Source organism: Megascapheus bottae, chromosome 15 (genome assembly GCF_031878675.1).
Source record: "Megascapheus bottae isolate mThoBot1 chromosome 15, mThoBot2.hap1, whole genome shotgun sequence".
Lineage (NCBI taxonomy): Eukaryota > Metazoa > Chordata > Mammalia > Rodentia > Geomyidae > Megascapheus > Megascapheus bottae.
The window spans coordinates 32,852,331-32,869,121 of record NC_143523.1 but is presented as its reverse complement, the minus strand read 5'-3'; the positions used below and the strand labels follow the sequence as shown (position 1 = coordinate 32,869,121).

Genomic DNA, 16,791 nt, shown 5'->3' with positions numbered 1-16,791 from the left:
GGTTCATTAGACTCCTCTGGGTGTGCTAATTAATAAACTGGGTAGTCATGGTGAAAAAGCAGATCAAACTTGGAAAAAAGAAAAAAGAAGCCAGTACTCAGTATGCTTTATCATCTAAATCTACTCAAATGACACATTTTCAACATAAGTGACAACCAAAATATGAGAAGTCTAACAAAAACAAGTACTTCCAATAATAAAAGGCAGCATTCCTTCTTCTAGGATATAGACTTTTTCCCTAGAATTCCAAACTCATGAAAAAAAAAATAAGAATTCAGATGCAGTCATCACTATCAAGATGAAGAATTGGACTGTCCTCGCAGGTAGATCAAGTGCAGAGCATCTTAGAGTCCTGGTTTCCTAGCAACTATAATCCACATTCAACAACTACTGTACTCACTCCCTCATTCCAATGGGTAGAAATGGTACATCTCTTGTTCTAATAAAGTGAGATTCCCTCATCTTTGCTCATATGAAGAAAAAGAACTGTGTGTTGGCTGATATGGTTTGCTTGTGTAATCTTCCAAAGACAACACTCCCCCCCCACCACTGGTTCCACCAGTTTCTCTCATCTGCTGTTAATCTAAACTTCAGAGTGCCACACATATGTGTAAGATTTCAATAGACAACCCTTTTTATATAAGTCATTCTTTTTTCACAAGGGGAAAGTTGTGAAACATTATAACTTGCAATGTGGCGTTCTGCTCAACCAAATATTTTTTTTTCTTTTCCCAATTTTATATTTTACTATAGAATTTATATACTAGCTTATAAAAGCAGGTTTTGATCACCACTGCACTCCAAATATAATTTGAAGACTGAAATATAGGTCAGTGGTACAGTATATATATATATATATAGAAAATACTATAATATACATTTCATGTATATATATATTTATATAATATATTTCATGTATATATATATTTAGCATGTGTAAGGCTGTGAGTTCAATGTCTAGCATGAACAAAATAATTTTATGTTTAACGATATTTAGACATTATGCCATACTACTTGAGTCTGTAACATTTTGGCAAATAAAATAAGCCATTGAAAAAATTCTATTATAACATTCAAAAGCAGATCTCAAACATAATTTTTTTTGCTAGAACCAGAGTTCTAGCAAGTTCAGCACCTTGCATTCTCAACTGTACTCTACCACTTGAACCATGCTTTCAGCCTGGTTTTTCTTGTTATATTTTAGATGAACTCTTATGTATTTTTCGGCTCTGCCTGGTCTCAAACCATGTTTGGGTCTCACCCTCTTGAATAACTAGGTTTACAGCTGTGACTACCGGTACTAGTTTCAAATACAATTTCTTTAATTCTAACTCTACCAGTGACAACTCTGGGAAGAAATGAAGCAATGTAGTCCTTATTTTATAACTCTTTTAATAGTGACCACTATGGTTTATGGATAAGATGGCATGTGTTTCCAGATAAATATATCTTATATTTCCCTCCTGTAATGCTGTTGCCACCTAATACCTTAACTGGAATGAGTTTTTGTCTGTTCTTCCTGGACAACCAATTATATTAGCAAAAATCAGAAATGTCTCCCTTCATATCCGCTTCACTTTATCTGCTGAGAAATATATCTTCCCATAACATACGTTTTCAGTCTTTACCGCAGTTTTGATTATGCTCTGTTCTGTTGCTAATACTTTTATCGCCCTTTTCTTCCTTTAACTATTTATATGATTCCAAGACTAATTTGTTATAGATAGAAGGTATGATGTTTGTCATCACACAGTATTTCATGTAAAACATGGATGCTAAACTGGAGGTGGTGAGCTTATCTAATACAACTAGACAGACAAGCTAGCCATGTGGACAAGAGTTGAACCTTGTCCTTGAACTTGGAGTGATCAAAGCTAAGTCAATAAGAATCCTCCTTAACTCTCTGAAATTGGGGCAATGTTGAATGCCAGGCATGGAGTTACTTGTCTGTAATTCTGAACTGTAATTCAGAAGTTGAAGAAGTTCAAGATGGAGGACTGTAAATTCCAGGCCATTTGTGAGACGTAGAGAATTTGAGGCCAGACTAGACTGCACCATAAGATGCTGTTTCAAAGCAGTTGAATGACTATGTGAATTAATGCACCTTCTATCTGGTGACCATAATGTAACCCTTCTATTAATTACAACAAAAAATATATGAAAAACAAAAGCAGTTGAGTGAGTAGGTTTTTTTTTTTTTGGCTAAAAGTCTATCTTAGAGACAAAGTTTATGCTACCATCACAAATCACATAGCATCATCTATGAATTTACATGGAGAAGAAATTTTAAGCAACGGACTGCAAATGCTATGTACCCATTACAAAGAATTTTACCTATTTTACTATGTAGAATAAACTGCAGGACACTCAAAAATAGAGACAACAAATGCAAAGAAGTGTGTGAATAATGCTAATATAAGACAATAAATGGGAAATGCTCCCATGTGCATGCATTTCCCATTCAAACAAATTGTCTTAGAGTTAAATATAAACCAATTAACAAATATAAAAAGCATTAACGGCAGGGATTATCTAAAATTTCCAAATTGCTTCCCCAATCCCTTGTAGAATTTGCACTATGTAGAACTTTTCCCTAGCCATAAAACATCTGTATATATGATATACTTTTTTAAAAAATTTATGAACTATGTAGTTTCTTTACTCATCAAAATTTCTCCTGCGTTCTCAGTTGGAGGATGAGGTAACCTTCCTCAGCCAACTAGTCTCTCCACCACCCTTTCCCCAAATGACCATCAGGAAAGGCCAGGACTAGAACTAACAAACTGAGAAAGCCAAAGTTGGAAGGTCTGATCACAGTTGGTTCTTGCAGCAGGGAAGGGATGGGATTACCAGCGGTCTTTAAACCTCTGGTTCCTCCTGCCTTAAACAGAAAGTCTTTCTATTTCCCTCTATTGTGCATTACTGCATATGGCAGACCTTAGAGTTGGCTTCCTGCCACTTCAGGCAACCAGGGCATATAGAAAAAGAAAGTTTCTCTTGGGCAAAGAAGTTGAGACTTCCAGACAGAAAGTATGGAGCCACAGAAATCCAGCCAGGTTTCGGCTCCTTAAAAAGTTAAGGGAGGCTAAAACCCTTGAAACTGAACCAATCGTGAAAGCAGAAGCAACAGATCCAGAGCATCTGCCAATGTAAGGACATTTTTGGGCAACTGGTTATATATTGAACCTAACATTTTGATTTTTACATTCAAACTTTCAGAATACTATAAAATAAGTATAAAAGGGGTAGGTGTTTTTTTTTCCTTTTCATCAATGTAAATATCAAGTTTAGAATGTACGCTGTGAGTTTTCTTTAAAAACAACATATCCCTATCTTTATGCCAATCAATTGATTTCTGGTTAAGCAAAATTTAGAATATCCAATTACCTGACAAAAGAAGAGTGGAGGAAAAGTGTGAAGATTTGTGGTTGTTATTCTAAAACACTTTAAAATGGAAGTAACTAAAGTAAGTCTCCTTTGCATGTAAGAGTTCTTACAGTATTTCAAATTTGGCAAGAAATTGAAATCTTCTCATTAGTGATACACACACACACACACACACACACACCCTCTTCCAAGCAGTTTGGAATTGTTTTAGGGACATTTCCTCCCTTATCTAATTAGTATTGGCAATTAGTAAATATTATTCACTAACTGAAAGCTGCTTTTGAAATCAGTAAGGTGTGATTTAATGTTATACAGTCAAAAATCATTCCAGTTCATCCCTGAACTGAATTTTACTTTTTTAATTTTGAATTTTTAAAATTTTCTCTAAAATTACTCAGTAGGATCTGATTTTAGGATAATAGATTTTCTCTGATCATATTAAAACATGCAGTTTCTATTTCTCTAAACCACACACACACACACCCCTTACTAACACACCTCTACGATCACAATCCTGAAATTTCTCTGTAAGTGGAATGTGTCCTCACATTAAATATTAAATTTTATTTCAAAGACTATCACAGCCTGAACAAAAATATAATCTAAGCATAGAGGTAGTACCCTTCGAAAAACAACTTTTTCCATGTTAAAGTTTAAATAGCCATCATGTGTCGCTCCAAGAGCTCCTAGCATTCTAACTCTAGATTTGAAGAGAAAGAGAGTTAGGCATGTAAGAATTATAAGCTGTAATTATTTATTTTCCAGTCAATATAGAATATCAGAGTTAAGATAATAATCAATGTTTACAAACATTTACATAACAAGAGAAAGAGACCATGCAGCACCTCTGGGGAGGGAAATAATTAAAAGTTTTGTTGCATTTACAGGTAAGTGCCACATGGAGAATTTACAACACAGTAATTTACTGCAATCACAAGGAGTTCCTTAAAGAAACAAAGGTCTTACACTCCAGAATTTTTTTTTGAAAGGTATTGTCGGAATGCTTAAAAGTATCACCACAAAATGCGTACATTCTCTGGATTAAACTGACAAAAGTCATAAAAAAGATTTTCCTACTATATATTCTATGAAAGGAGTCCAGTGCGTTCGGACAGCTGGCTTAGTGTCTCTGACAGGTGTGCAGCCTAGAGGAATTATTGACTTGATGATGGTCTTTCTGTATCCGACATGACAGCCCTTCCCCGCAGTAACAGCGCTGGAATATCTCCAGTCCATGGGAACCTTTTCGCCTGTGTTTGGTGCACACCTGTCCTTCTTTGAGGACAGGTTTGCAGATTTTGGACCAGAAGTGCCTAGCACAACACAATCCGGTGGCACAGTCTGAGGACCGCAGGCAGACAGAGCCTTCTTGACCTGTTGAAGTGGACAAGAGAGAGAAGTATATCTTAGTTAGACTGCTAAACTGGTGTCATGCGGTGATGCAAATTCAGAAGACATTTCTGTCTTCCCAAGAAGAATGAATGGCCAGGTGCCTTCATCTACCTTTGGTGTGATACATTTTTGAAGACAGCGTGGTCCTCCTGGCATAGCCATCCAACGTGCCGTGATCATTACCAAAGCTTTCAATGATGGTTTCCTCGATGTCTCCTCGATGGAAGTGACTGTGGTCAGAAGGCATACAGATCCCTAAGGAAGCAGGAAATAGGGATTAATTCCCACCGTTTGTAACGTGTTACTGTGAACAGCAAGCTCCTGCCAAAAATAGGACTTCCTTTCATTTGTCATATATATATATATATATGACATATATATCTCATATATATATATATATATTTAATTTAGTACAGGGGACCAAACTCAGGACGTGGCATTTGCTAAAGCAACCTTAGCCCTAGGACTTCCTTTTAAACATCCTAGTATTTTTAACTGCCTGGTATTACTGCAAAACTCCCATAAGCAGACCAAGGGATAGGTGATTGTCTAACCATATAAAATGCATTCCCATGGGACTGTGCTAGTGAGAGTGATATTTGTCCATTTTAATATTAAGCTGTTTGGGGGGGGAGAAGAAATTCACCTTTCTATTTCTTTCTTAAACACAACTCCTCTTGCCTTGGCACTCTATGTGCAAGGACCATGACTGAGGGAAACAAATGCAATCCCCGCCGCATGGAAGATGACAGTTTTACCCAGCAGTTCCTTTACTATATAATTTCTGTATTACAGAGGTTTCTTTGGCCGGTCCTGAGCTGCCGCAGGGTCCTGAGGGGGCCACGCAATGAGTTAATTTTAGAAGCCTCTTTGACTGTCTCAGTCTACCTCTTTGAGACATTTAAACCCTGTGGGTCTGTGGCTGGGGTAGAGGAGGAGTACTTATTTTAAGGTAGTGGGGGGAGAGAGGAGGAGCGAAGCAAGAGGAAGGTTGTAGGAGCCAGGATACCAGGCTATCAAGATGCCCCTTTACAGATGGCTAGTGAACATAACTAATTCTGGACATTGGCTGACAATCTTTAGAACCATAGAGGAAAAAAAAAAATGAAGACAGTTGGGCAAAGCCCTGAGAAGCATTTTCAGTAACACGGGGACAGAAAGTACATTGCCAGCATTGGTTTTCCACCGCAGAATGACACCCCTCTGTCCTCCCACACTCCCTAGTTCCCTCATTTCTTTCCCAGTTGCCTGGCTCCCTGAACAAGACAAACTTTCCCGGAAGGGTCTAGTCCAGGGACCCTGGTGAAGGTGAGACCTCGAAGGACACAAGGGAGATCAGGTGTGTGTGTGGCGGGGGGGGGGGAGGTGGAGGGGGCTTTCAGCCCTTCAGATCCAACCTTGCAAACTTCAAACCTCCCAGACGCAGGTGACACCCACCCCCAGAGACCACCAAACCCAGACAGCCAGCTTCCCATTCTCACGCACTCGGGGTGCTGTGGAGTGGGATGGTGCTGGGGGTACTGGGGTGCCTTCTCCTCTACCACGAAGGAAGAAGGGAAGAACACTCACCATTTTTGCAGTAATTCCCGGGGCAGCACATGGCGTGGCGCATGCAGCGTTTCCTGCGCTTCCTGCAGGCCAGGCAGATCTGCACGCCGGCTGCCCCTGCGCGCAGCGGGCTGGCGCAGTACTCCTCCGAGCCGCACTCCTCGTCCTCGGAGCAGGGGTAGGGCTGGGGAGGGAGGAAGGGGGAGGAGGGAGAAGGTGAGGGACCAGGGTGGTGCAGTTACCCCTCCATGCGCCCCCCATGCGCCCCAAAGCCCCCCTCCGCAGCTCCTTCAACCCCCCTCTCCAAATGTAAGACCATCGGCACCCCCCTCTCCTCGACCCTTCAAGGTCATCGCGGGCCCAGGACGCCCCACCGCCCTCACCTGGTAGTTGTCCAGGGTCTGGTACTTGTTCCCGCCTTCGTACAGCACTCCTGGCGCCACGCTGACGGCGGAGCCGGGGTGGCCAGCAGCTCCGCCCAGCGGCGGAGGCAGGTTCTTGATGGCGTTGGAATTGACCAGCACGGAGTTCAAGGTGGCGCCCACTCCCACCAGAGAGGGGTGGCCAAGAGCGGCCACTAGAAAGGCTGCTAGGAGGCGAGCGGTCACCCGTGCGCCTGCCATCGTGGTGGTCATCATCAGCATCGCCGCCGCCACCACCGAGGGAATCAAGAGCAAAGAAGGCCCGGGAAGGGAGAGAATGGGATGACTGTCACTTGGCCCAGGGGAGGAGGCAGGGTGGGTTGAGGATGCGGGCGCAGCGGAGTTCTTGGGGGACGTGGGAGTGTGGGGGGGTGGCTGCCACCTCCAGCTGCTGGGCGAGCGCAGCTCTGCCCTGCCCAGGCCACCACCGCCGCCTTTATACTCCGGGGCTCAGCGCACTCCCGGCCCCTTGGGGGTAGACAACAAAGCCCAGGATGGGATTTCAAAGCGTTGGGAGGGGCTGGAAGGGGGTGTGTTTGTATACACGGAGAAGGGGGTTGGGGAGGGACGCTCTTCACCCCGCCCCTCTCCCTGGGCGGCCCCGCCTCGCCCAGGCGCTGCTGGCTCTGAGTGACAGTTATCAGGACACTTTAGAAGCCCTGGGTGATGTGAATCACCACAGCTTGGCCAAACTCAATCAGAGCCCTGGGTTCCCGTCTTGCAATGGGGATTGTGTCTGGTTTTCCTTTTTTCTCTTTCTTTCTTCCTTTCTGTCTGTCTGCCTTTTTTTTTTTTCTTCCCAGGGTCACAAGTCTAAGCTAGTCTCTACCAAGCCACGGTCCCCCCCCCTCTTATGTGGGTTTATTGTGCACAGGAATCCTATTAAATTAAATATTGAATACTATTAGATATCTGGATACTAAATAGAAACCCGGTGGATCATTTATGGAAAGGTTCTAGGGAGCTGCTTTCCTGGCACAGACCAGGGGCCGATGAATCCTTCAGAGTCCAGATTTGGATGAAGTTCACCCAGAGGCTTTCCTCCACCCCTCCTTATCTCTGCCACCAGTACAAGTACTTCTTTTTTTTTTTTATAATGTGCAAAGACAGGAAAATTTACACATCAAACGAGGATAAAAGGGAAGAAGCAGGAATTCTCTTTTGATGGGAAGTTTAGAGAAGGAGGCGAGAGACTGGCATTTGGGAATTAGATCAGTGGTGGAAATGGGAGAATGACCATCCGATAATCAGACTATTTAATGGGGTTCTTTGAATCTGGTCAGTTGAGGCCATAGATGAACTTGATTAGGCAGACACGGGAGATCAAAGTGGCTTGAATCAAGCTGCAGAGGACAGGATCCGCCCACCGTGCAGAGTCAGCCCTTCTTGCTTGCCCCGTCCACTTCCCCAGTGGTGGGTTAATGGAGGAAGATAAGAACCCCTCAAGGCTTAGCGCCTGACTTCCTCATTAGGATTGCATATCCCAACGCTTGAGAAAGCTTGTTTTGATCCTAACTCAGATCTTTCTCAGGACATAAGGTCCTAAGGGACCAGAGTGTTCATTTTCTTTTATTATTAAGGACTTACACAAAGAGGTGACAGTTCCATATGCACTGGTGGATCTCGCTAGTAATTCTAGCTATTCAGGAGGCTGAGATCTGAGGAACTCAGTTTAAAGCCAGTCAGTCCAGAAAAGTTTGTGAGATTTTTCAATTAACTACCAAAAACCTGTGGCTCATATGATAGAGTACCAGCCTTGAACAAATAAAATTGAATGGACAAGCCTCAGTACAGGCGCAAATAAAGTTGAAGTTCTCTTTGAAGTTATAGTAATGGAAAGATACAAAATGCCCATAATGGTTTAATAACAAGTTAGCTGCATTTGTGTGATGTGAAAACCCGTGAGTTTGAAATGAAAATCACTACTGGATAGAAAAGACTAGATGTATTTATAATGTGCTCCTGTGACCTCTGGAGTATCTGTAATTACTTTCCACTGATCTAATGTAATCATAATTGGGTGGGTCACCAATGGCAGCCAGTGGTAGTCTTGGACAAATAAGACTCCTGAACTTGATAAGGAAGTGGGATTTATGGGAGAGTTTGTTGTGATATATGCTCTGTTTCCTGTGTTCCAGGATTCCTGCAGGGACTGTTTTCTAGACCATTCCTCCAGGGTGCTTTTAATTTCACTGATGTCCCTTGCTTTCAGATTTCTATCTCTCTTAGGAAATTTCCACTAGATGATTGAGAAATTCTAGCTTGACAATCTAAGGCAGCTTAATCCTTCCATGTGTCTTGAGGTTTTATTATGAATGTATACAATGATGTAGACTTGGATAGTTTACTAGAATTGTTTCAAAGAAACAGAGCAAAGATGTTTAACTTGTCTTTTATACAACAAGCACCAGAAATAACAATGCAGCAGAGTCCCCAGGTAGCTTCTGACTACCACACAGTGGACTCTAGTTTACCTACTTACCTAAGTACAGAAACATTATCATGTGAAAAAATAAAAGAATAGGAGACTTTAAGTGCCATGTTGTCATTTGAAGAAAGTTAATGATGTCAATAATCAGTGTGTTGAACACTTTGATATTCTTACAAAATCCATAAACTCCATTAAACTCATACCATGTAATCTAAGGTAAGAAATCAACTGCCTGTCTGAAGGATTAAAAAGTCTCTCTCTTGGTCTCATTACCCTATTTAAATCCTGTTATAGATATACTTGTGACACATCCAAGTCCAACGTCTTTTCCTAATTTTTAAAATTTCTTGACTGCTACCTGTTCACATCAATGCACTCAGCTCACTGAGAGTTTACATTCACAAACAAAACCAATGGACTATTTTTCTTTAACCATTTTTATTACCCAGGTTCTTCCTGAGTTTACCATTCCTAAAAAAGCCAATAATGAATAGGCAACAAAATATCATTCCCTACTATGTAGCCACCCACTATTCCTGGTGCTGCTTGCTGAAGAAGGGTACTTAACTCATCTGTCTTCAGGTACTAGAGGGAGGAGAAGTAAGCTCTCCACTCAGGGAGAATGATGTGGGGTAAACTCATTCAGGGAGGTCTCATATGTAGGTAGAGAGGTAAAGGGAAGCCAGACACCAGTGGCTCGCATGTATAATAGGTACTTAAGGTGGATGAGATCTGAGGACTAGCTTGGGCATGAAAAGTCCATGGGACTCTTATCTCCAATTATACCCACATAAAAAAAAAAAAGAGAAAGAGAAGTGGAGCTGTGGCTCAAGTGGCCTAGCCTTGAGTGAAACAACTCAGTGACCACAGCCAGGCCCTGAATTCAAGACTCACAACCCAGTCGTGTGCATGTATTCATGCAGGCATGTATGTGCTCGCATAAGTGTACGAGCACACACACACCTACACAAGTAAATTCATTTTATGAGTATTCAGTGCTGCTCACTACTAGAAGTAGACCTTGAAAGGATAAATCATAAACTCCTTGTTTTTAGGGAAATAGGTTGTGTTGGAAAAAAATGTATTTAGGTGGAAATGGGGTCAAATCCATTCCATCTGCAAACAAATTTTGCATTTGGGGGCACATATTGGCCCAGGAAAACAAGGGAAAATGTCCAAGAACTGTACCCAGCAAGTGTTATGGAAGCGGGGGTCTGGAGGTGATCTAAACATTTTCTGGCTTCTCCAACAACTGAAGACAGACGTGCAGGAGCAGTAAAGGTGTAAGGCAGTCTGTTACATTCAGTTTATTTTGTCCTACAGAGAACCCTGACTCTAATATAAAGTGCGCTGTGCTAGGCACAGAATATCATCAACCTCTCATTCCATGAGACAAACTCACCCGTAGTTGCTGCTGTAAGCTATTTCCCCACCTTTGTTATCTGAAGGTCTTTTATGATGGCTACAACTCTGCTCTCCTCAACTCTTCTTTTCCTTCTTTCCATCTTCCACTTTGTTAAATCAAAAGTAGATTCATTTCCATTTCATTTTATTTTCTTAGACTATCAGGGAGTCTTTGGTGAAGGTAGTTAACTCTTTTTATGTGTGTATCTCTTGAATTTATGGCAGGCATTTCTCATCCCTGGTGTTTAAAGAAAAAAAAGTTAGGTCTTTCTTATCAGCTTTTAAAAGATAGTTGGTCTTAATGCTCTTCATAAGGTTAAAGAGTTTTCAGTCTGGGCCTGGGTTAGGATTTCCCAGAGAGAGGGATTTTCTGCCATTCCTAGTACAAAGAGAATGGGAGATTTGATAGTGATTGTGTTTATTTGGTCAGTGGTGATGGCTAGCCCTGATAAAGCTAGATTCTTGGTGGCTCTTTCATACAGTCCAGCCCAGAAGAAGGTATTGGAGCAAAATGTTAAAAAAAATGAATGAGATATGAGCCCCAAATCCCACAAGACAGAACTCAATACCAGTGTGGACAGTGGTCTGTACCTTCTCTGAATTTGTGACATTCGGAAAAATGGGTGGCACGTGCAGGCCTGGGGCAGCCTGAGGCATCCTGCAGCCCCTGGTATTATCTAAAGGTTTAACTATCCTGACCATAAATACAGGCCAGTGTCAGCAGACAGGGGGACACAAGACCCCCAGGAAACAACATCTAGGTCTAGAGAAAATTGTCCTCAAGTCCCTGGGTTCCTGTTAATGACTCTACTAAATAACCTAGGATTTCTCTGATGGTGATGGCCATGATGCCAGGTCACCCAGACTAAACTTGGGGCATTTTCATGGTGACTACTGGGTGTGGGATCTTGATGGAAACCATTTTGAGGTGAGTATTGGGTTTTCATTCATGAAAGTCTGTCACTCTCTTTCTAAGTGTTGCTAGAGCAAGGCCATTTGTCTTTTGGTGAAGAATCTTGCCGAGGCCTTTTTCTTTCCAGCAGCCTAAAGTTCATGTGCCTTGGCTTGCAAGAGATACTAAGCTTCTTTTGAAAAAGCTGCTCTATCAAGTCTAACTCCCTGGAAGTAAGATGAATTAGTTGAACCAGGTGTTTTGTTTTGTTTTGTTTTGTTTTCCCCAGAAGGGTGTGTGTGTGTGTGTGTGTGTGTGTGTGTGTGTGTGTGTGTGTGTGTGTGTGTACTTTATATGGGATTTTGAGGAAAAGGGACAGGGAGAGAGAGACAGACAGATACTAAAAAGCAAGAGACAGAGACAGAGATGGAGCTTTTTTGGTGTAATGGAGCTGATCTTGCCACCATCCCTAACTTTCAAGCTGGTGAATTGTCCTAGGATCTCAAGGTGTCCTGGAAAAAGCAGCCTGACGATGGTAGAGAAGAAACGAGGTGCGAGTTGGAATTCCAACTATGAACTCTTTGCCTGTGGGACCCCTGTAGTAGCAGCCTGGCTGGGCTCCATGGGCTCTAGGCTTCCTGGGACTTGCTGCTCACGGCGGCTGCACTTGTGTAGCAACCCTTTGCCAGCATACAGTGGTGTAAAACGAAGCATGTTTAAAGTCTCTTTGATGCACGGACATCAAACGGCCTCTGGACCCCGGTCTTAATCAGACTTGAGCCAGGATGGCATTTTCACAAACAGTCCTTTTTGCTGGGCTTTGAGTGGACTTTGTGCTCAGCACATTCATCTAGCTGAAGCCCCTGGCGTGCTCGCAAATCCATTCACACTACAGTGGCTATGTTGGTTTGCGGTGTCAGTTCACGGGCAAATAAATACAGAGACTTTAACTTAATTAGAAGTGGGAAGGCATAGACAGAGAAAAAGACTCTGAGATGGAAAGGTTACTGAGCTGGGACCAGAGAGAAACCCGCTCTTCTGCTTCCCTCTGGTGGACAAGTCATGAAATTTCTCCATGTGGAAAAGTGAACGCTGTTGATTCCCATAGTTCACTTTTCAAAGAGATTATTTTCCATTTCCAATCTTAGCGATATTGTGCCCCTTCTCCACTTCCTGTGGTGAGAATTCTCCCACGGAAGACTTTCTCCTATCTCTCCTAATAATCTACATGGTAACTGTTTCTATAAGAATTTAACTCTCCAAGAGAATCAAATTTGAAATATTATGTTTAATCGTGTCAACACCAGTATGTTAGAGAAAGAGTAACTTGGGTTTGAGATTTGGCTTCTCAAGAAATGCTTACTTGGTTTGTAAAATCATCCAGCTACTTAATGCATTTCTGTATATAGAGGTCAAAGTCTGTAAAGGTCAAAGTCTATAGATTACATTCAGAGAGAAATTCTAGGCCCAAAAAAATTTAGGCAAGTTCATACATGAGACTACTTTTTGAGTTTTTTAATTAGTGTGTGTGTGTGTGTGTGTGTGTGTGTGTGTGTGTGTGTGTGTGTTACTGTGCTTTCCACTCAGGCCTCACATTTGCTAGAAAATTCCTTTATTCCTGGAATCAAGCCTGCAACTCGATATAAAACTTTTATAAGACATAATTTATAAATAAAGACATTTACGTTTGAATAGAAATATATCAGTAATTTCCACTTTCAAAAGGCCACATGACATTAAGACAATTGAAGAAAGGGGATAGGTAGAATAGGAAGGGAGAAATGATAAAAAGTGTGCATTATATCTGTATGTCAATTTGTTGAATTATGCTCCTTCGTACCACACGTAAAGATAATGAAATATATTTTAAAATAGTGTTATACAAAGCAATAATTGCAATTGACTAATATACTCCAATAAAGCAAATGTAACTTATAAGTATTTTAAAAACAACAAAAATGTTTATAAATTAACAGTTTCCATCAGCAGTTCTTAGGACGACATATATGTTAATGACAGTGATGCATTTAAGTATCTAACAGTGAATAATTTTAAACAACTTGAAATTATTTCCTTCCAGTCCACATTTCTTCAACAATCCAGGTAGGAAATAATATCGCTTTACTATTATAATTAGTTCTAAAAGATAAAGAATACTAGAAAATGTGTAAGAAATGCCATCTCTGTAGTTCATTTGGTATATTTATAGTGTAATTCTTTGCTACAATGACTATCAAGTCTATTGAGAGCTGTGAAGTCCTGAGATGTCCAATGTGTATTAAACAAGCATCACTTCAGGCTGTAGCACTAGAGCCACTCTTGACATTTCGGGTTTTTTTGTTGTTGTGTTAATGCATGTTTGTTTGTTTTTGCAAATTTCTGTGAATATTCTCCCTAGAAATCACACAGAAGATTCTTGACCTACAATTGTTTAGCTCAGACTTTTCTATCATAGTAGTGATAGTGTGTGAAAGCAGTGCACACACACACACACACACACACACACACACACAAACATGCTTTACAGGTGATTGATCTCCCCTGGGCTATGAAGCTCCTGGTAGGTGGTACAATGCACTGCTAGCATGCTAAGCAGCCGTTACCATAAGCCCTGTGTTCAAAGGAAAACAATCTACATTCTCCATCACTCCACGTGGCTTATTAAGATTACCCCGAGGCATTAAATTTATTTTGGACTTTAAAAAGTCTGTTTATGTTGACTTAGCCTGATTTTACAAAAAAGTGTGTCTCTCTGTCCCCAGGATTGGCTCAGGTGACCCGGGAGGCAGGGAGTTCCTGTGATGTTGAGATATCATAATGCTTATCCTTTGACACACCCCCCCCCCCCCGCCGCCCCCTGCCCCTTCCTGGCCTGTGTTAGCTCCTGTGGGAAGCAGAAAGCCTGAGACCTCCAGGGTATGTGTGGCAGGGGAGTTGGGGGGTAGCTGATTTAGATGTTGACATCCAATGGCCTATGAATAGGAGCTTTGGTTTCTGAGGCCAAGAGAGAAGGGAGGCTCCCGCTGAGGGGGGAGACAAAGTCGCCTTCTCTCCTCCTAGCCTTCTCTCCTCCTGTTGGGTGATGCTCAGTCTCACTGGTGAAAGATAAATCTTCTGCTCAGGCTCAGTGTTCTAATCCCGATGCTGTTCTCTTCAGAAGAGATTTTTTTCTGCCAGTGTTCCTAACTATTTGGAAAGTTCAGATTGGGAAGATCCAGGTTCTGGGTTAGCCTAATCAGAAAAATTCACACGACCTCATCTCAGTGAATGAGAAGCTGGATATGGTGGTAGATGACAGCCTCATGGGAAGTGTAAATAGGAGGACTGAGCTCTTACTGCCTAGGTGAAATGCTAAACTGTATTTAGAAAACAACCCAGAAAGTATTGGGGATGACTCATATGGTAGAATGCCAGCCTAGCATGCACAAGTCCTGAGATCCACTATTGCCCAGTAAATAGTAAACACAAGATATTTGCATAATAATAAGTGAGTCAATAATTAATTAAGTTTTATTTTGTTTCAGGTCCTGGCATTTGAACTCAAGGCTTGCATTCTACCACTTGAGCCACAGCTCCACTTTTGGCACTTTGGTAATTACTGCCATGCAGTAATACAGCCTTTTTTGACCTGGCTGACTTCACACCTTCCATCCTCGGCTTTCAGCCGCTTTTGTAGCTAGGGTTATGGATCTGAGCCACAAGCAACTGGTCTTATTTTTAAGTTTATTATTTTTCTTAAATAGTATATGCTACTTAGGTGATAAATAAAAAGGTAATAGTTTTCTCTTTTACTTAAGTGGTTGAATAGACACACAGGGAATTATTAATGATCTATCATCTTTGTATTCCTGAGAGTGGCTGGATTAGTCTTACTCATATTTTGATTACAGATTTTGCTTCCTTGTTCATGAGGTGCTAAACTAATTTTTCTTTCTTGCATGTTATTCTTTTTTTAATTAAAGAATTTATTAACATTGATTTTTACATCATATTTCAAATGACATGTTTAACAAATAAGTGTTCAAGAAGGGAATGTCTATATACAATCACCCTTCAGTGACCTCTATCTTATTATCTCCCATTGTCATTCTTCTTATCTCTTTAATTTACTATAGCTCATCTCTTATCCCCTTGGATTTTTTTAATTGATTTTTTTTTCTTCTGAGTAGACACACCTTGAGGCTTGCATATGTAAATAATCTCAGATACAGTCCAGCGTCCTTCATTTGAAGTGACTGTAGTCTATAGTAAGGATTCTTCAATGAAATGTCATGCACATCACCAGTAGGTGGTAGACAAGCGGCTCTGTGGATGTAGAATACTACATCCCAGGAAGCCTGTTCTGTTCCCTTCCTTTATCTCAGATACTGCTCACCTTGTACACTGCACACAGAGCCCACCCTCACTGTTCTGTGCTGGAGGCTCTGAGACAGCGCAGTATGCAGAGCCACCACAGAAAATTCCAGTCTGAAAATTATTTTTCCTCTTCTTACTCTCCTCTTCTTTCCCTTTTCATTTTATTCCCTCTCTTGTCCCTTCCCCCCCATAGTCATTTTTATATTATTATCATTTATAGTTTAACAACATTTCTGTGCTTAATGTACAATGTAAGTAAACTTTATCCTAAATGTCTAAGAGACATGCGATATATAGGCTTCAGGATTACGTGTAGTTTCAAACATCTGATTGGGTCTGTTTTTTTTTGTTTGTTTGTTTTGTTTTGTTTTGTTTTTTTCCTTAAGTAGTAGTTGTGCAAAGGGCTTTCAATTCAACATGTCAGGTTGTGAGTACAATGCATTTTCATCACTTCACAGAAGTGACCCTGAATGCAAACCTTCATTCTTCTGAAACTGTGCTTGTCCAAAAGAACAAACTTAAACGATTAGGAAAGATATGTCTGAGAACTAGAATATAGAAATCAAACCAAATGAACAAGATACACTACCATTTTATCTGAAGATGTGCAACTATTGAATGTTCTATTTTGAAAAGGCATGTTTTCTCAGACTGCTCTGTTGGCTCTGAGAAAGTTAACTGGACTGAATTCTATTCTGTATTCAACAGGGATTTCAACCCACCATTTGCTGGCATGGTGGCACCAAAGAAGAATATCAGTTAACGTGAGAGAAACTTTCTGCTGCTAGTTTTGAATTTTGCATCATGTCCTGCAAGGAGGAGCAAATGGTTGTGGCCACCGGGTATTTGGAGAAGTCTATGCTCACATTGCCTTCTAATTCTGTATTCTTTGAATGAAGTTTAGCAGAGGAATCCAGTGAAAAGCTTGGCCAATCATCTTGTTTCTTTTCATATTAAGT

At 41.1% G+C, this 16,791-nt stretch overlaps 1 protein-coding gene across 1 annotated transcript; it reads right to left on the bottom strand.

Moving 5' to 3' along the window:
• Positions 1–4,156: 4,156 nt before the first annotated feature.
• On the bottom strand, positions 4,157–6,950 carry Dkk1 (dickkopf Wnt signaling pathway inhibitor 1). Its single transcript, XM_090345532.1, has 4 exons — positions 6,711–6,950; positions 6,349–6,511; positions 4,891–5,034; positions 4,157–4,761 (listed from the first exon to the last, which is right to left on the bottom strand). The coding sequence occupies exons 1-4, from the start codon at positions 6,948–6,950 to the stop codon at positions 4,508–4,510; spliced, it is 801 nt and encodes a 266-aa protein (XP_090201658.1). The 3' UTR covers positions 4,157–4,507.
• Positions 6,951–16,791: the final 9,841 nt, after the last annotated feature.